The 20,405-nt window shown below is 25.4% G+C and overlaps 3 protein-coding genes across 5 annotated transcripts; 2 read left to right on the top strand and 1 right to left on the bottom strand.

Annotated features, from left to right (window-relative positions):
• The first annotated feature begins 76 nt into the window (after nucleotides 1–76).
• On the top strand, nucleotides 77–12,047 carry LOC129981377 (abasic site processing protein HMCES-like). Its single transcript, XM_056092203.1, has 8 exons — nucleotides 77–252; nucleotides 341–472; nucleotides 596–814; nucleotides 1,603–1,783; nucleotides 4,762–4,839; nucleotides 5,562–5,627; nucleotides 10,461–10,564; nucleotides 11,836–12,047. Exons 1-8 carry the CDS (start codon nucleotides 233–235, stop codon nucleotides 11,936–11,938), a joined length of 903 nt encoding a protein of 300 aa, XP_055948178.1. The 5' UTR covers nucleotides 77–232; the 3' UTR covers nucleotides 11,939–12,047.
• Nucleotides 12,048–13,275: 1,228 nt separating this feature from the next.
• Nucleotides 13,276–14,162, bottom strand: LOC129981946 (protein lethal(2)essential for life-like). The gene has a single exon (XM_056093013.1). The coding sequence runs from the start codon at nucleotides 14,010–14,012 to the stop codon at nucleotides 13,419–13,421; it is 594 nt and encodes a 197-aa protein (XP_055948988.1). The 5' UTR covers nucleotides 14,013–14,162; the 3' UTR covers nucleotides 13,276–13,418.
• Nucleotides 14,163–14,412: 250 nt separating this feature from the next.
• LOC129981945 (dynein axonemal light chain 4-like) lies at nucleotides 14,413–20,060 on the top strand. 3 transcript variants are annotated; one of them, XM_056093012.1, is made up of 4 exons: nucleotides 14,413–14,604; nucleotides 15,566–15,655; nucleotides 17,511–17,594; nucleotides 19,772–20,060. In XM_056093012.1, the coding sequence occupies exons 2-4, from the start codon at nucleotides 15,587–15,589 to the stop codon at nucleotides 19,934–19,936; spliced, it is 318 nt and encodes a 105-aa protein (XP_055948987.1). In that variant the 5' UTR covers nucleotides 14,413–14,604; nucleotides 15,566–15,586; the 3' UTR covers nucleotides 19,937–20,060. The 3 variants fall into 3 exon arrangements, with proteins under 3 accessions (XP_055948987.1, XP_055948985.1, XP_055948986.1); XM_056093010.1 differs by having other exon boundaries at nucleotides 17,496–17,594; XM_056093011.1 differs by lacking the exon at nucleotides 14,413–14,604 and adding an exon at nucleotides 15,264–15,281 and having other exon boundaries at nucleotides 17,496–17,594.
• Nucleotides 20,061–20,405: the final 345 nt, after the last annotated feature.

The raw sequence follows: 20,405 nt of genomic DNA, 5'->3' as shown, positions 1-20,405 counted from the left end.
GAGAAATTCTATCAGTTATTTATCTGATTTTTAAAAAGCTGTGCTGATCCTATACCTGGCAATCACATTTTTACTAATATCGTCTGCTCTTTTTTTTTAATGTTGCGTAATAGACGAAGACGCGGGTATTTGTAAATGCAGTTCTTTTAGAATATTTTAATTGTTTAATTTACGATGAACTATCCACTTTATTACTAAATTTTCTATTTCGAAAGATTTTGGAAGCTAAGACATGTGCGGTCGAACAGCTTGGTAAACTATTATTTATTATAGTGTTTTGTTTTCATTTAATTTTTGATGTGTTTCGAATTCTACCTTCTAAAACATATTTATTGAACAGCACTCTTGATCAGTGTGAAATAAAGCGAGCTACTCGTCAGTATTCGAAAAATAAAGATGAATTGCAATGGATCCAAAAGTATGATTGGCAGAACTATAAACCTAGTTATAACTTTTCTCCTACTCAGATAGGGTAAATAATATTTCTTATTTTCCTTCACGTTTGCAGGTCCATTTTCTTCTTCCTTACCTTTTTTGAAAACATTTCTGTCAATTGGCTTATTCTTCTGTGTTAATAATAATTGTCCATCTTTAGTCCAGTTATAGTGAATGGAGCCACTTTTGCTTCTGAAGATAAAATTGATGACCATGCACTTACTTTAATGCGATGGGGACTTATTCCTTCCTGGTATAAAGGAAGTATTAAAGAATGTTTCTTGAAAACCAACAATTGCCGACATGAAGGTATTTTGGATAAACCTACTTTCAGAGGAGCTGTTGCAGCTAATAGGCGGTGTATTGTTCTGGCTGATGGGTATGATTTTATTTAGTATATTTTTACCAGGAAAATCTTCTTTTTCACAATATTATTTTCCAATAGTATGGAAGTTTTAGTTTTAAATTAATCATATTAATTTGATGAATATTTTTAATATGAAATTTTGAACTTCACATTAATTGTTTTTTTATTCCCGTTGTCAGTTTATACATAATAGGTAAATTTAGTTGTTTTCACTGCATTTGTTAATGTTCTTATCATGTGTATTTAAAACCCAACCTGACTAACAAAGTAAGTAATTCATGATATGAAACTGTGTAATAAATTTAATTTGTTTGAGAATATCAAATGTCATCTTGATACTTTAGAACTATAGTATGCCGTAACATATGATTCAAGGTTTTTAGTATTTCATAAACTTGCCAATTTGAATCGATATTGAATTCATACCAGATGTCTGCAAAATCGATATGGGTTTGTATCAGAAAATTTATATTTATGGTAAAAAAACTTCTGTATGTTCATGCAAAACTTATATATTTGCATGAACATGTTATGTATTTATTTTTATTATGATAGTAAAGTGTACTATGGCTAGGTGGACTTATCTAATTAGAATAATTAAGACACATGTGATTTTGGATTTCTTTTTAATGCAATTTTTATTTTTAATATTAAGATTTTTATATTTTTTCTTTTACATATTAATATTCTATATTACTTTTTAATACTTATTACTGCATTAAGTTCATTAAATATATTTTATTTCAGTTTGTTATATATATATTTTGTTTATTTTAAATTTATGTTACACTATAACACAGATTTTATGAATGGAAAGAAGTCGGCAACAAAAAGAAGCAGCCTTATTTCATCTATTTTCCTCAAGAAGAGGGACCAGAAGTATTCACTCGAAATAAAGAAGAGTTGTTAACTAAAGAAGAATGGAAAGGTCCCCATCTCCTTACAATGGCTGGCTTGTTTGATGTGTGGAAAAGCCCTCAAGTAATTAATAAAATTTAATGCCTCTATGTTTCATGAGGTTCTTTGTTTTTTGTGTGTAACATTTATTCTTTGTTGATACTTATTAGAGTTTTTATTATTGTTATTTTTCTTTTCATATTTTACAATTATTAAATCGGGAAACCTACCTCAATCATTTATGTGTCTCTCATAAAAATTTGTCCATTTCATCCAAAGTTATAATTTAACCTTGGATAAAGTGAAGAATAGTGTGCCCCCGAGTTTGTCGCCAATATTGCAACCCATCAGAATGCTCTTTTAGCAACCTTAATCCTGTTTTTTTTATTACTTTTTGCAATGATTCAGTTGTACATAAACTACTTGTAGTTGTAACTATAGTATGAAAAATGTTAAATTAAAAGTATTAAAAAATATCGATTAAAGATTTTAATTTTGTTCTTTATTATAATTAAAAGTTTATTAAATAAAGAAAGTTAAGCTTATAATTAAAAGTTATTTTCTTCTTCTTCTTTTCTTTTTTAATGTGAATACGAACAGAAAATATTTATTCTTTTGCAATTTTATTTGTCAGTATGCGCTTTAAAAAATCCTCTCGTTCTCACTTTAAAAGACAGATACAATGGAATTCTTCACAGTTCTTGTAATTCTTTTGGTGTTCTAACGGTTGGTTCCCTTCATAATTTGTTATGCCGGGATATTACGAACCTGTAGAATGGTTGAAGGGTGAGTTAAATATGTATATATATATATATTTTACGAGTTGATGAAGTTAGGAAGGGATGCTTGTTTGAAATTTTGTATTGAGAATGGTTTGATATCGAACCGGCAAAATGGATGAAGGGTGAGTGGAATATATTTTTTTATGAAGTTGGGAAAAGAATATTTGTTTGAAATTTTGTATGGAGAATGTTCCGATTGCTTCTTTCTAATTCTTTCTTTTCTTTTGGTTATGTACTGCTTTTGTTATCCACACAGTCCTTATGTTCAATGTGCTAGCAAAGCTACTAGGTTCCCGCTCCTGCTGCTAGCAAAGCCATAGGATGTTTTTTTAAGTTAAAAAATTCTGCCCGGTGCCTTCTACAGATGCCCGGTATCTGTAGAAGGCACTGGGCAGTATGTAAAAAAAACAATACTTATCAGTAAAAAGTCCTAATTATGGCGGGAAATGGTAACTGTTCTGCGGACGTATTTGTTTATTTTGTCCGCCATCTTTATTGGTGACTTGGCATTATTGGCGCTGCAGGGGGCACACTATAATTCACTTTAACCTTTCAGCTTATGCATCCATTTTTTTTAAACACTAGCACATCAATTTGAGCCTAAATTGTCATTCATTTACTCCTTATCTTATTAACTGTTTGTATAAAAATAAAATATTGTCAAAGTACATAAATGTTTTTCCATGTAAATGTGTTCTTATTTGCATGGAAATGCAATTTTTAATGAGAAAAACCAAAACTGAACTTTTTGGAAAAAAGATGCTTAAACATACAACTTTATATGTACATATATACATACTCAAAAAATACGTTTATCATTGAGAATAAAATGAATTGTTATAATAAATTTCAAGACAATTTATTATATAATAAAATATTGCATTTTATATAAGGATTTGACACTGTTTTCACAAGCAGGAAAGGATTCAGTCAGATTTTCTAGAATATTCATAAATCTGTGTTTTGTTCTGTATCATGATCACTTTCCAAAATTTCATGAAAATATCATAAGTCTGAGCTATCATCATTTTGTCTATCAATAGGAAGATTTGAATAAAGGTCTCTGAATCTGTGCTTCTCACTGTCATAACTATAATATTATAAGAAACTGAAACATTAGCACTCACACAGTAGTCATTTTGACCCCAAATCTCTTGTAAAAAATTGTTTTCTGTTGTTCTAATCTTCTTCTAGCTTCCCCAGAAGGTATAGGAAGTAATAAGTATAAACTTTTATAAATTCCTTGAATGTCTAAACAAAAGAGAAATGATGGGTTCAAAAAGACCCCATGTGTGTGCTGATGGGTTAATACTTTGACACTTAACAAAAATAATATTGAGCTTACTCATAGTTGCTTTGTCTTGTTTCTTTATCAGATGTCCTCTGTTAGTGTAAATGATCAAATAATTATCTAAAAATAGAATTATCATTCAAATAAGAATAAGAGAAAAATAAGATTATCTTTGAAATTGTCGAGAAATACAATATTTACTAAACTTTTGTTGTTGTTGAACCATATGGTATGCATTTTTTTTACATACATGATTCCAGATTTATTATCTATTTATATTATTAATTGCTTGATAAGATTTTAAAAAAATGTTTGTATATAAAGTAATTATATTAGCTTAATATATTCCAAATATCAAACATTTCAATGTATATCATATGCTCTTTTAACCTGTTATATGCTGATGGTACTTAAAAGCACCCTTTAAATCATAGCAATATCTTCTCAATATAATTATTTTCTTTGATGGTATTTAAAAGAACATGAAAAGTATGGCTCTGACCATCAGCAGTAGGTGCTAGCTAAAGGCAGAAATTAAAAATCTTTAATTATCAATTAAATTAACTTATTTTCATTTTCCCCCCTCTTTCCTTGATTTATTCTACAACAAAACTTGATTAATGATACAAAAATAAAATTAGAAAATTGATTGAAAATAATGTATATAAAGGGTTAATTGTTTTTCTTTTTGACTAGAGAATTTTCCTTTATTTTTGATGTTTGTTTTTATAGTAATTTAATTTCTGTCATCACTGATAAGATATTTGTATTAGTGTCATAATATTTCTTACGTAGCTCTGGTAGTTTCATTATTTTTGTTACAGTTTAATGGAAATATCATTACTTGCATTGGTTTCAGATATTAAAAATATTTTTACTATTGTTTATCCTTTTTATTATTATCACATTTCTTTTATTTATTTATTTATTTTTGCATAACTAATAATATATAATAATGCGTATAAACTTTTTTTTTTTTTTTTTTACAGAAAGAAACATACTACTCTTATTCCATAATAACTTTGGATTCTTCCAAAACTATGTCATTTGTGCATTCCAGAATGCCGGTAAAATTTTTAATCCATTATAGCTTGAAATATAATTAGTTTTAGAAATGCTTAATAAATAAAACTTTGATAAAATTAGGTAATTTTCTGATAAAATATATCAAAATTAGGTAAAACTTTCTTCAGGATTTTAAGTACTGTGCTTCATTTATTTATTCATTTTAACTATGTAATAAGATTTAATTCATTGCTCATGCTTTTTGCTAATGTTTTTATAGAAATAGAATTTTTATATGATGGAAAATTTATCCCACATTTCTAAAATTCAATGGTTAAAAATCAAATTTTTAAAAAATTAGTAAATATAGAAATATAATTTTAGTTAAAATATACATCATAATGTATATTTTCATATTTGCTAACTGGAAATAGATTTGGAAATTGCTTTTTTTTTTTATTGATGTTCTTAAGTTGGGATAAACATTTTAATGAAATAAATATAATCTAATTTTTGATGTTGCATTTTATTTAAAAAAATTGTTTCTTTGTTGACATTTAATTAGTATTTCCTAAACTAAACAAAATATAATTCATAGAAAACAAACATATTCATCAGTATCAGTTTCTTTTTCTGCTTAGAAAGTAGTATATTTATTGACTTAATACTTTAATCATTTAGCATTCTAATCCTGTTCATGACTCAATTGTATAAAAATTAGCATATTTATTCTGTTATCTTAAAAGAAGGAAAATGTTTATTAACATTTTATTTGAATATATAGGCTATTTTGAATGGGACAGATGAAGTTTCCATGTGGTTAGATACTAACAGGGTACCAACTAAGGAGGTAAATGTTTTTATTATTATTAATATCCTGCCTTTTGCAGCTTTAATTTTGATTTATTTTCATTTTTGTTCTGTCTTCAAATTTTAATTACCACTTATTACAATTATACAACAACTTTTAATTTAAAATACCATTAACCATTTGATTACATTATTTATAAATATCTGTTAATTTTCAGATCTTTAGATTTGTTACAAAGGCAGGAGTCCAGATGTATGTTAAACTTATGTTTATTTTGAGAAGTAGAATTTTTTTTCCTGAAGCAATTGCTGTAGATAAAATTTATTAAATATTTAAGATTACTTTTCTAGAATTTAGTTCCAAGACCCATCCCTTATCAATTTTTAAAATTAAAACTCAAGCATGTTTTGAAACTCTTGATATTTCAAAAAATAGACAAAAAAGAGCTAAAGATTTTTAACAACCAGCACATATAAGTTTAAAAAAGGAAAATTTCTCTTTATGAAGTGCAGTATGAACAGTAATTTGCTAGTTCTGTGTTTTAAAGGGTTTGATACTGAATGAACCTGCTGACTGAATTGAGATAACCATCTATACTTATATAAAGCTCAATATGTCTGTGTATTGGCATTCTACAGGCCAGATCGTTCGACTACAGCTACCAAATTTGGCACATGCATATCTTAGAGGTTGGGAATGTGCATCTTTGGTCCCTTTTTTGAATTTTTAATTAAAAATTAACTTTCCTGCCAAAAATCTTTTCATTTCCCCACCGCCAAATAAGTAAGATTTCAGTTTCTTTCTCACGCTAACTACAATAGACTTAACATATTTTCGGCAGATTATTTCAAACGATTCTATTTATTTTCTTAGTGTTTGATGCCTTTAAAAATAAACATTGTTAATTAATCGATCTTTCAGAATCATTCTGAAGTACTTTTGAATTAAAATATAACAGAATAAACAAAATTAAAAATTTCTAATCTACGTAGCATTACCTCAACTGGCATAGAAAATTTATTCATTTGTGTTACCATAATTGGAGAAAATTCATGCATGCGCATTACTGTTCTGATTGTTGATAACTCTATTTTAAATGGATACAGACTTGGTTTTGAAGGCTTAACATGTTTCTGACTGATTATTTCAAATTATTCTGTTTATTTTCTTAGAGTTTCATGCATTTAAAACTAAACATTGTTAATTAATTGATCTGTTCATAATGAATCTGAGAAAATTTTGTAGAAAACTTCTTGAGAAAATTTTGTAGAAAAATCTTTACATAAATTTAGTGCCCATAAGGTTTAAATACTCAGCGACTCTGTTTTCAGTACTCATATTTAAAAAAAATGCTTCATTTCAGTAAAAAATGTTCGTATATTAATTGCAATTTAACCATTTTTCCACTTTAATTTAAAGCATAAATTTTACGGGAGCTAACAGAAAATTAGAGAGATACATATTACGTTATGGCTGCAGGCCTTTATAATATGAATGAATTATAAGATTATCAAAATTTGAAGCTTTAAAATATTTTGATGAAGAAGCTATTAAAATAGAAGTTGCATAAAATATTTATTAAAATTTTAACGAGCATTGAGATTGGCGAACCAGCTGATCGCCAAAGGCGGCTAGTAACAAATAAAAGGAATGGTGATTTTTTTCTTTTAACATTGACCATTTTTCTTTTAACACATGGTGATGAAAGATTTATTATTAAATAATTTATAAATCTGGTTGTAATATGGGTTCTGTTCCCTTTTCACCAAACCGTATAAATAGATAATTTGGGTTGGTTGGGCTTTATAAATCTGGTTATAATATGGATTTTTCTCCCTGTTCATCAAACCTTTGGAGTATAGTATAGCAATCTCCTCATGTTTGTTACTGAAACCTGATAGCTCCACTCACCACCATGTGGACTCTGTGTATCCTAGCATGATTGTTTTTAGTAAAAAAACAATTATGGTTGAATTTAATTGATTTTTTACTCATGCTTTAATTTAAATCGATAGAATAGAATTTGTTGACATTTGAAAAGATCTTTTTCTTAAACTTGCAAGCATTTGGAAGACAAATTTAACAATCAAATAAAACAAAAAAATTATGAAAATGTTATAAAAAATAGTTAATGAGGGTTATTATCTGTAAGAAGAGAACCCTATAAACAAATTATTTAAATATGCTCATAAAGAATTTATTAATCTTATTAAACATGTTATTAAAATTATTATACAGAGAGAAATCATTTTATGGATTAATAAAAATTTTTTAACTATTTCCTTTTGATGCATTCACCGCAAATATTATAAAATATAAAAAACATGATATAAAAATGTTTAACTCTTAAAAAGGAAATTTTTTATATGTGGTGAAGATATTTGCAAAAATAAGAAAAATAGGTAAGTGTTAAAAGCCTGATAAATGCATATTTTTTAGATAAACAAAATGCCTCTATTTATGTAAATAATCAAAAAGGCAATGTATCTGAAAATTCTCTTAATAATTTATATATATTCTAAAATATTAATATAATCTAAATTCAAAATATAAATTATATATTGAGCTAACTATCTTATGAATTGTTACATTCATATTTGCATTTCCTCTTCACAAACACAATTATACAAACACATTGAGCTTTTACAATCAGTTCTTCTTTCTGAAAATCTTTGAATTTATCAATTCATTCTTTTGTATGTTGAATTCTTTTTCTTTTGTTCAATATGGCAAAGTTTCATATTTGTCTAATTGAAAAATGAGCTCCTAACTAAATCACATTGTTTGTATTTAGAAAGAATTATCAGACAATATTTCATTTGTCGTAGATGTTGCCAAATCCATAGCTAAATTGCAAGATGAGGGTCTTTTAGGAGGAAAGGTTGAGCCATATAGAGAAATGCTTATATAGATATTTTTTAATAATATATCTCAGTATTCGTCTATTATTGATTTTATAAGTTATTTAAGTCTGTTATTGATTTTTATATTTTACATTTCTATACCATAAATTTTACTTTATTATTATTATTATTTATCTTTTTTTCTGTAGGCATTTTAAATAAAGAAAACTTGATGTTGTACTCACCTATATAAGCTCTTCTCCTAAATAAAAATTACTATTATTTTTTTAAATACTTCACTTTTGCAAACTAAATTTAAACATGTCATTATAAAATATTCCATTAAAAGCTATATTAAGAATACCTTCTTTTTAACCATACTCAGTCAGAATTAAAGAACTAAAAACTGTTTTTTTTATTAAGGAAAACACAGAGAATTTGAAATTTTTCTTAAAAACTAGAAATGTACAGGGAGTAGAAAATTTTCAATTTTTCTCGTCAAAAAAAAAAGCCATCTCTTTAAACAGTGCTAGAATAGAAGATTGTTACCATAGCTCTAAAATTAAACAATACTATTTGTATCTATTAAAGTACAGAAGCTCAGACACTTTCTTTTGCATAGATCGATGAAATTTCCAAGGCAGAAAAAAAATACCAACATGGGGATTGAAATGATGATAAATACTTAATTATTACTGTAGCTAATGGAACTGAAAACCATATACTTTTTAGCAGTATTTTATATTTCTGGCGAATTCTACATTAAGATATATTTGAATGAATGTCCAAAAATTTTATTTTAAATGGTGCATCTTGTTTAAATACACATTTCTTGAAAAGCAATGCAATATTAGGTAAAAAATAAATGGTTGATTTGCTCAATTACTTTATTCCAAAGTACAAATTTCCACTGCATGTTTAAAACAATGACTAATTAAAAATCTTCTTTAAAAAATTGAAGAATGGCTTGCTTCATTTAATGAAGAGATTCATTTAGTTCATTTCTATTCTAATATTTATAGTCCAAAGAATTTTCTGATTTTTAAGAAGTTGATAAAATAATTCTTGTGTTGTCACATGGCAATGCAGTTGTGGAAAGTAAATTTAGTATCAACAAGGGTATGCTTGTTCAAACTCTGAAGATTCTTTAATTTGTAAAAAACTGTGTATAATGCCATAAACTTCTATGGAATTGTTTTAAATATTCCGGTCCTAAGAGATTTACTACAGTATGCAAAATTAGTGTATATGAGGCATTATAAAGCTTTAGGAAAGCAGAAAAAAATTAAATGAAAAGTAAGAGAATGCTGGAAATGCAAACAGCTTTACAAATTATATCATCGCAAAAGAAGGGAGGGAATGAAATTGACGATTGAAAAAACCTGTAGAAGTTGAAAAAATTGATGTCCAAATATATGAACTGGAAAACAAAAAAGCCTTGTAATGTATTTTTTGCTAAATAATCATTAAATACTCTGTATCATGGTGTCAAGAATGTTATTTTATGTTCTATTTCATCTGAGTCTATAACTTTGTATTACTTTAGAGAGTATGAAGAAATGATCAATATATTTTTTGGCTCCCAGCTTAACATGTGGATTTGATTTGCAAAACGTAGGTAATAATAAAAAGAGATTGGTTTTATTTATGCATATAAATATAAATATTCATATAATATACTATTATTTCAGATAATAATTGATTCTTGTTTATTTGCCTTTGCTTTTTCCCACTGATAAAAACAGAATATTATTGTTATTCTATTATAATTAGCACGAGTTCTACTTGCTTGTTTTCTCACATACTTTTTATACATATAGGAAAAATATAAGTTTTTTGTTATTTATTTATTTGAATAGCAACCCTATTTAAATTCTCCTAATAATAAGCAGCTTGTGATCTAAGGAAAGTTCAAACTATGGGCAATACAAGCTATTCTGATTATTAATGATTTGACATATTCAAGATCATTTTGATATATATCTGTTTGGTAAAATAAAAATCGTTCTTTTTTTCCTCCCTTCTATAGGCCATTTCTATTCTAAAACCAATAGAAGATTTACATATGCATCCAGTATCCACTGTTGTTGGCAATTCAAGGAATAATACTATTGAATGCATTAAACCATATAAGTAAGGATTTTTACAGCTGTTGCATATAAATTTTAAATTATTTAATTTAAATTGACAGTAAAATTTTCTTTAAGTTTAAGACAATTACATAAAATTTCATTAGATGCATAATTTCATCAGCTTAGTATCAAACACCACTAACTATAAAAGTTGTCTGTAAAATAATATACTGTACTTGTGTAAAAAAACAATATCAAACAATAGTGACTCTAATTTTATTATTAAAAGTGAATCTAATTAATAATTATTATCATTGTATAAGGCAATTATTTTTATATTTAACTAACCATTTTGGCTACCAGCTGGTTCATCAGGAATTTTGGTTGAGTTTACTTTCAATCAATTTTTTTATGCAAAGCAGAATCCTTATAATACCACGAAGGATATATTTTTATGCATTAAATTGTGACAGAAATTAAGTCATGTTCATATTATATTAAATGCTATTCTATTCATTGCATATAGAAGACTATCCTAATAGAATCATGGCATTGTAGAGCTTAAAAACATATTTGTTACACATACCCTATGTTTAAATCAACATCATGAAAATAGTTTTAAATAAAATTATCTACAACTTGCTTGAAAAGCAAGTTTAATGAAATAAGTCATATGATTGACAGAAATTTTTCAAAAAAGTAACTGAAATATCTTTTTGCGTAAACTGCAATTATTTTTGCATTTTATTATTATAAAATATATTTTGCATAGCTATGTATAAAGTATTAAAAACAAGGATTTTTTTGATAAAGTGAATACCTGTTTTAAATATAATTATCAAAAATATTACATTATTCATGGCACAAAATTTAACTAGTTGAAATATGTCATAGTATTATCTCTATATTTATGCAGTTTTAATTTCATTATAATCTTCTTGTAATGTTTCAAAGTTTTTATGAAATATTATTAGTTAATATGTCCAGTAGAATAGTTCGGAAATTGTATGATGTAATTATAAAAATACATTGATTAGCCTAAATTCTTACTTATTTTATCCTGAAATTCTAGAAACAATTTTATCTTCAGATAATTTCATTTAGAATTTATATAATATGAATGATATAATAAAAAGAAGGGAAAAAAATATTTTCCAATTTGGCAATATATGTTAAAAATTGCATCATATATTTCTGTCACTTTGTACTAAACAAATGGAAGCATTAGTCATTCAGTAAAGTATAATATCTGAATACCATAGAATTGAACTGATTTATATTAAGAGGATATATATATATATAATCTTATTTAATATGAGTGAAATTTTTTAGAGAAGTGGAAACAAAAAAAAGTACAGGACTAACAGCATGGCTCATAAAAGGAAACTCAAAAGATCCACCAGCAAAACGTTTCAAACCAGATTCTCAGGAATAAAAAAGAATCGCATATTCATAAATTTATATCAGCATTTTTGTAAAAATCAAACTCATTACATGAAGTGTATTCTTTGATTCTGAATAAAAGATTCCATTTTTTTTTATAACTTTCAGCCTTGTGAAGATTTTTGATTTTTTAATAAGAAAATAATGCTTTAAATTAACAACAAACAGTGTGTTAAAGTATTATTCATACTTGAAATATTAAAGCGTTTATATTTCCATCCCACGAGATTAATAATTAATTAATCAAAAGTATAATAATAATTGAAGTTTATCATATTTAATCCTCTGTTTATGTAATTATTTTACCATCAATTTTCATTTTTACATTTAAGTTTTGGTGTAGTATAATATAATAATTCTTCCTTAGGAGAGAGAGAAAAATTTATTACAGATTTTCAAATTCTATTTTTAGCTTTTATCTACTTTTTTTTTTTTTTTTTTTTTTTTTTATTTCAGAGCTATGCTCTCCACGTTCTTTAAAATATTGATTTAAAAAAATTAAAAATATTAAAATCAGGCAAACATTTCATAATGTTAAATTCAAATTAAGACTTAACAAGAGTGATTTATGTGTTGATTTAAATAATAATCATAACTTATATAATATTTGTGAATAATTACAATAACTTTTTCCTTCTCAAAGTTTTATTTTGTGTAATATCTTTTTCATGCATTATTCATTTTGACTGTCTGGGTAAATCCAAACCAATTATAAGCAAAATTTAGTTAGACTCTTTTGATGTATCAAGTATAATGTTTTACTTTTAGTAAAAGTACTTATTGTTTTTAATAATGACCTGAAAGAATTTTGCTAAATTATAAAAATACACTCAAGTGCATAAATAGTTCATAATTTGATCAATAATTGCATGCTGCCAATATGAATTGCCAAAAATTTTTCTTGCTGCTCTTTGGTCATTGTTACGTCTACAAGTAACCCCAGTAAATCTTGATAAATATACTAATTTAAAATGCATTTTTATATGATAAATTTTAATTATATTCTATTAGTTTTATTACTAGTCGACACCTTTTACTTTTTTTAGCTTTAATTTATTTATTATAAATTTGAATAAAAAGCTAAAATAGATTCTTTATACACTTAAAATAGGAATTCATTTCTATTTTCTATCATGTTAGTGGAATTAAATATTTTCTTTGAAAAATTTATCAACGCTTACAAAAACTATAAACTCCTTAGCAAAAACAATAAAATTTATGCCATCATAAAAAAGGCATTTAAACAAAATTTAAGAACTTAAGGTTTTATGTGATTTTTAAAAAGCAAATGTGCATACATCTTAAAGTTAGAATATCAAGACACATATATAGTCAAAAACAGCTTTATTAAATTCAAAAATATTAATACAAAACTATAATGAAACAAATGACAAGATGAATATGAACCTACATCTTTTACCTTGAAAGTAAAATGGTTTTACAGTTCAACTGTAGAAAAAATGTCCATGAAATTAATCTTTTTTGGATTCAGAATTGTTACTATTACTTGAACCCTCAATCTTGATAGGAATTTCTTTCGACTCTAAGGCAGGCAAAGGAGCTTCAATAGTAAGTACACCATCGATTAAGGAAGATCTTATAGCTTCAGGATTCACTTCTTTGGGCAAGGTATAGTGGTATTTACTTTCTCTCACAAACCGCGAACCGTCCGACCTTTTCTCTTCTTTCTTTGCCGTGATGCTCAGTTCTTGATCTTTCAAAGTAACATTGATGTCTTCAGGTTCCATTCCCTGCATATCAAGTTCTACTTTAAACACACGTCCATCGCCGTCTTTGGCAATAACGGGAATTTCACGAGTGCGTGACCATTCCAAAGGAGAGAGGATATTCGGCAATTTTACAGGACTCGTTCGCTGGAAATCCTCGAGAAAACGGCTCATCTCGCGGTCCATATCTCGCATTCTATTTTCCATAGCCTGTATAGCAGATGACAACTCGGAGAAAGCATTGCGCCGCCAATAATTTCTCACTGGTGAAATGCGGCAGATAGAAAATTTTCCAACTGTTCGGCATAGCGGCAACGCTTTAACAATTCGGAAAGACATATCTACGATGTAAATATATAAACTCACTTTCTACACTGACTGTCACTCAAATCTCGTTGTTTAAACTTGTAACTCCCGGCTACTTCGTAAGCCTCTTATATATACAACCTCGGTATGACGAAACAAGAACCAATCTACCGTCATTTGAAATCTGGAAAGGTCGAGATATTTTCGGTTCATTCGATGACGATTCTAGATTATTCTAAATTCTGAAAATTATAAAAAAATTGTTTAAAAATCATTAGGAGCGAAAAGTTAAAGTCCTTTTGATGATTTGAAATTATTATTGATAAAAATTTTGTTAAATTAGTATTTAATAATATTTAAAATCCGTTTTCAAATGTTAAATCAATATTTTTATAAAGTTTATCGTTAATGAATGGCAACAGTATAGTTTTTCTAAAGTTTGTAAACATTAAAAATGTTTTGAACTTTTTAGCCGAAAAGAAAATTTTATTTTTTATTGCTGTATCGAAATTGAAATTTTCGAATACACATTTTCTCTAAAATGTTAAATATTTATGTGGTGTTATGTAAATTTTAATTTCTTTGGAATACATTATTTTAACATTACACATTTTCTTCAAGATCGGTAAATTTGTGTTTGTTTATGTCAACTGTATATTTAAATTATATTTCTGAAATATTAAATATATTTTTTCTATTGATACATTTTTTTTAAAATCTGAAAGTTTTTAGCTGATATCCGAATGTGACAAATAGACATAACCGTTTTACCTTATATCCTGATATATATGCTGTACAAAATATGAGTGGCGATTTTCATTGGAATATTTTTTCATTTTATATCTGATATCAGATTATAAGTTAAATGAAATAAAAAAAATTTAAACATTTTGATTTAGTAAAATAAAGTGTAAACTTAGAATTATGTTAGCCAATAATGAATGCAATAATATTAATTTTTAAGAAAGTCCTTTTTCTACTAGACAGTTTCTTTTTACATTGTTTTGTAGTCTTGTGTGAATTAAGGACATCACAATCCTTCTTTTCTATTAATTAGACTGTTGCACACATTGAAAAGCATGTAAATTTAAAATGATATAAAATATTTTAAAACTAACTTGATAGTAAAATATTTAAATACACATTATCATAAGTTCATCTCCTAATTTTCTTCTTCTTTTGAAATAAATTGATCTTTCTCTGAATTATACTTGTATGTATGTCATTTTTTTCATATTTTGGATGCTTGTAAATCTTTCAAGCATATGAGTATAAAGGAATTACAGGCATATCTAATTATAGGTATATCTTTATATTTAATAAGAATTGTCATAATTATATAGCTATATCTTTATAATTAATTATGACTATTTCTGTTAAAAATTGTGCTTTAAAAATGAAATTTTGCTAGATTTTCATATTTATTATATATATATTTGCATTTTTAAGAGCAAAGTAAATGTTTTGAAAGTTGTATAGCATACATTGCTGCTTTATATTTATATATCATAAAGTAGTCATCATTTTTTTTTCTTATACATATCAATTTTTATACAATAACTCTTGCTTTAAAATTTCATTTTTAGTTTCCACAATTGGAAAAAATTATGACTTCAGTTCTGAAGGATAAAGACATTAATAATCGCAAAGTCATTTTCAACTATCCATTATTAAAAGTAAGCATGGCTTCTAGTTCAAAAAAGTTTTGAACAGAATATAAAGTTTGCTTACAAAGCATCTTTATGACAACTAAATGTCTCGTTATAAACTCAGTATGTAGTTAATTGTGGTTGTTTAAATTTGTGATTAATATTATGTTTTAAATTATTATATTATATTTTGAATAAAATTATTATATATTTAGTTTCTTATAAATTAGTTTTCATTTGTTAACAACCATAGTATAAATGTATACTTTCTTTTATTTCAATGGTCAAAACATTAGTTTTGAACAACCTTTTTAGCCTTCCCATACTTAAATTGAAATGAGGAAATAACCAAATAAAGTTGACAACCAAAAGATGGTTAAAGTTTTATAATGTTAAATGCTCAAACTAAATCTTAAACATAACAGAACTGCATGAAATAGAATTTTCAAGAAGGCAAGGGTTATCCGGGACTGTTGTGCAAGTGAAGAAGAAAAAGGTGCCAAAAATAAAGCAAATTTTTATATATTAAATAATGGAAATGAAAAGTTTTCATTTATAAAATATGAAAACCTAGTTAATGATAGCTAATTAAGCCAACGATAATTAGTAGATAGTCAGGTAGTAATTGTGGAATTTGAAATTCCTTTGATAACAAGTGACTGATTTCGTGAATGACATACCAGTTTTTATTTTCTTATTCTTTTTTTTTTTTCTATATGTATCTATTATTAATTTTCTATATTTCAACCATCCTTGTGATTATATACCTTTTTCATTTCTTTATATATAAGTAAATAAATAAGTTGTCCTATAAAATTATAAATAAGTTGGCCTTTTCATAGTAAGAGATGAGATTTAGAAATTTTTTATTTGTATCAAACATTATATTTAAACTTAGAAATTTCTATCTAGAAATTGCAAATCAGTTCCATTTGATAGTTTCAATATGTTATTTAATATGTTTTTAAAAGTTAAATATTAGTTAATTAATTATTTAATAATATTTAGGAATTAAATATTATTTAATATATTTTCAGAAATTAAATAATATATATATATTTTTTTTTATTTTGCGATACAAAGTTCTATTTTCTTCTACTATATTTGACATATCAATGATTATGATTATTATTAATGATTATGAGTTCAAATCATATTGCATTTTCCCATTATTTTTGAAAGAAATTTTTGATTAAACATATTTAAATTAAGATATTAACTTTCAAAGAAAGTTATTTCCATACCTTTGAATTTGATTTAAGAAATGCATTTAGATAAAATGCGTAAAAGTGTGTAATTAAATAATGAACAAAACAAATTAGATTATTTTGTATTAATTACATGTCATTGCTGAATATTTAGCCTAACTGCATGCTATTATAAATTTTAGGTTAACAACATATCATTGGTGAACATAATCAAATTTTAGCTGTTACTAACTTGACTTTTTCGGAAGGATTTTTTTTTTTATGTAATTGATTACTTATTGTAATAAATATGAAAACTTTTATTAATGTCATGTCATTAATAAAATCTTCATAAATTATTTTTTAAAAAACAATGAATTTATATATGTATTTGACTCAGTGTAATTTTAGTTATATATATTCCTAACACTAGCAGAATGAAAAAATTTTAATAACTCTTATTAATAAAATATTAACTGTTTAATTAATTGTCATGAAAGCTTCTTTATATTCTTTCATATTATATATAAGAAAAAGTTTGAAGAAAATGTTAATTTTTATAAATACAAATAATTTTTGTTTTATTTATATAAATTTGTAGATATGCTGCATATTATATAATGATATATATGTATGTATATTTTCATTTGGCAAAATCTATCTTTCTATTTTATGAAAAGTTATTGATACTTCAGGAATCTGATATGACAGAAGAAATGAAAACTGATACAATGGACCTTTGTGTCTCTTCATATGAAAAGTATTCTACAGACCATGAGGTCAGTAGCGTGAATTGTTATTTAAAGAATTTTTCATTGTAGTTTAAACTTATTTCATAATTGTACTTCAAATATATATATAGCATATATATATAGTCCTCTTTTCAAAAATAGTGTTTAAGAATATTATTCAGATTATATAGAAAAAAAACTAGAAGATACTGAAGTTGCTATAATTTTTTTACAGATATTAAAGTATATCTAACAAGGAATGTACCATAAAAAAATTTAAAAAATGTATTCAAAATATTTTTTAACTGAAAGAAATTATGTGTGACCCCATTTGTGTGTGCATGTGTGATGATATCTCTTAATTTAATTTATATCCTAATAGATTTTCTATTTTTTTACCTTAAATTAGCCCATGTTATTTTATTCTAAACATTTCTCTTCTTTCATGATCCAATTCCTAATTTTTTATATAATTATTTCTTATGCATGCTAAAAATTTGATCATCACTTCACCATGAAGAGATAAAAATTCCTAACACTTACAGCAGTTTTTTAAGATACCTAACATATAAAAGAAATCCTTATCAGAATCTCTTAGTAAACACCCTTAGAGAAAAATTCCAAACACTTTACTTTTGTATTCAGTTGTAAATAGACATATTTCATTTGTTCTTCCTATGTTTGAAGCATGGCGTTCCATGAAAAAATAAATTGAAGTTAATTCCAAAAATATTTTTTTTGCCATCCAAATGCAAAATTATGTTACATATGATTCTAAGTATACATACATATATTTTTTAAAAATTTTTGATTGCTTTTTTATTTAAATATAATTTATTAATAAACATTTTTCCAATGAATTTTTTTGATTAAAAGTACATTTATAACTAGACAAAGTCGCCTGCAATAATTATTGCTGATTCTGATTTTTGTATTTTTTCTGATATTCTTTCCAGAACTTTATCAATTTCCAGAACTTTTATATATTTAATTTAAATTTCTCTGAAATGGTCTTTATGATCTCTTTGTTGAAAACCCCTGTAATATATTAAATAAAGGGACCCCCCCCCACTTCTTAAATAGTATTGGATAGCTTCACTACCTTTTTTATGTTGGTGGATGAAATAAGCTTTATTATACACACACATATATATATTTTAATGCAAAAATTAGTTAAATATAAAATATTTTAATTCTCAGAATCCTGTAATAGTCTGAAATAATATTTTTTGTTTAAATGAGAGTTACAATATTTAAACTTACATTGAATAATTTTGGAATTTCTCAGTTCCTTAAAAAGTTGAATATTACACCATACATTCAAATAAAAAAAACTTTGAGGGCAAATTAATAATTTTTAAAGAATGATACAAAATTTAGTTAAACCCTTTGAATGGCAACAAAAATAAACAAGCAAAGTGAATATAAAATGTCTGTAAAATTTTTATTTAGAAAAAATACTACAAATAAAATATCTTTTCTACATGTGGAAATACAATTTTTAATTAATAAAAAAGGAAATATTTAATGAATTGTTACACTTTACTAAAACTTTCCTTGTTTCATGTAATTTAAGAGCAGAGTTTGAAAAAAAAATCTATTCTGCTTTTTGGATTTTTATGCAGTTTGGCAGTTTGAAAACTATTAATGAATTTGCTTTTATTTATATTGATATATGTTAACAAATTATTTATGTATATGGAACAACAGTTAAGTCCATATAAAAGGGAATTTAAGCAGAAATTTCTTTTTAAATTCTTGGAGAGGAAAAGATTTTCAAATTTTATGAAAGAAATTAGAAAAATATTTTAAATAAATTAACTTTAAATATTTTTTTTAATTCAAATTTGACCTATAACAGCTAAAATAATTTTTTTGCATATATATTTTATTTTTCAGTAAATATTTAAATTAAAAGTTATAAAAGAGTAAGCAGAAAACATGAGTTTGGTTTAGTGTAGTTATATTAACATCTCATTTTAAAATAACACTAGGGCTATTTTTGGAACGACCTCATAATCGGATGATACCTGAGCTGGTACCCTCCCCCCCTCCAAACTTCCATGCTACACCAGCAGGAATAGGAAACATAAAGTTCTAATAAAATTAAATTGATTTTTTTCTTATATGTATGATACATATTAGCTACTTTATTACATTGTGAAGATTAAATAAAAAAAATGTAGGGTGTTTATTTTAGCCAAAACATATATTATTCTTTTCAGAAAGTTGCTCGCCTTATTAAAGAAACCTTGGACCAGAAATATGGTGCTTCCTGGCATGTTGTTGTGGGAGAAGCCTTTGGATTCCAAATATCCCATGATGCAAAACATTTAATGTACATGTTTTTAGCTGGGAACAAAGCAATATGTGTGTGGAAGTGTTCTTAAATGCATTGCCTTATTTTTATAGCTTTTAATTATTTATTTTCATTTCATTTAATATGTACATATTGAGATTAAAATTATGTTTATACTTTTTTTTGAATAAAAATTGTTGAGCTTAGAAAATAAACCTATACAGACTAGAAATATTTATTAATATTTGCAATACAATATTTTACTTTTAATTCTTCCTTTAAACAGAAACAACAAACCATTTACACTTTAGTTGTCATTTATTTATTAAAGAATGATTTCCAGGGTAATTTTTTTTTCAAAGCTGATGTTTAAAAAATTGTAACAATTTTGTATATTCTTATAGTGGCTGTCTACCATCACTTAATTATATTAGCAATACTAATTTTAACTATTTTAGAAAAGTAGTTGTCTTTGTCTCCATATTTTATAAAGATTCTATACTAAATAGAAATTTCAAATAATATTTATAAATACTAAGTAGAAAGTAGTAACACTAATT

Source organism: Argiope bruennichi, chromosome 8 (assembly GCF_947563725.1).
Source record: "Argiope bruennichi chromosome 8, qqArgBrue1.1, whole genome shotgun sequence".
Taxonomy (NCBI): Eukaryota; Metazoa; Arthropoda; class Arachnida; order Araneae; family Araneidae; genus Argiope; species Argiope bruennichi.
The sequence above is the reverse complement of the archived record's forward strand: the minus strand, read 5'-3'. Positions and strand labels throughout refer to the sequence as shown.

Excerpts from the sequence above, each read along its gene's own strand:
- LOC129981377 (XM_056092203.1), top strand. The coding sequence starts at position 233 with ATGTGCGGTCGAACAGCTTG. Across the intron at positions 4,840-5,561 it reads TTGTGCATTCCAGAATGCCG|GCTATTTTGAATGGGACAGA; the intron begins GTAAAATTTTTA and ends TTGAATATATAG. Across the intron at positions 5,628-10,460 it reads ACAGGGTACCAACTAAGGAG|GCCATTTCTATTCTAAAACC; the intron begins GTAAATGTTTTT and ends TCCCTTCTATAG.
- LOC129981946 (XM_056093013.1), bottom strand. The coding sequence starts at position 14,012 with ATGTCTTTCCGAATTGTTAAAGCGTTGCCGCTATGCCGAACAGTTGGA.
- LOC129981945 (XM_056093010.1), top strand. The coding sequence starts at position 15,587 with ATGACTTCAGTTCTGAAGGATAAAGACATTAATAATCGCAAAGTCATT. Across the intron at positions 15,656-17,495 it reads TCAACTATCCATTATTAAAA|TTATTGATACTTCAGGAATC; the intron begins GTAAGCATGGCT and ends TTTTATGAAAAG. Across the intron at positions 17,595-19,771 it reads AGTATTCTACAGACCATGAG|AAAGTTGCTCGCCTTATTAA; the intron begins GTCAGTAGCGTG and ends TATTCTTTTCAG.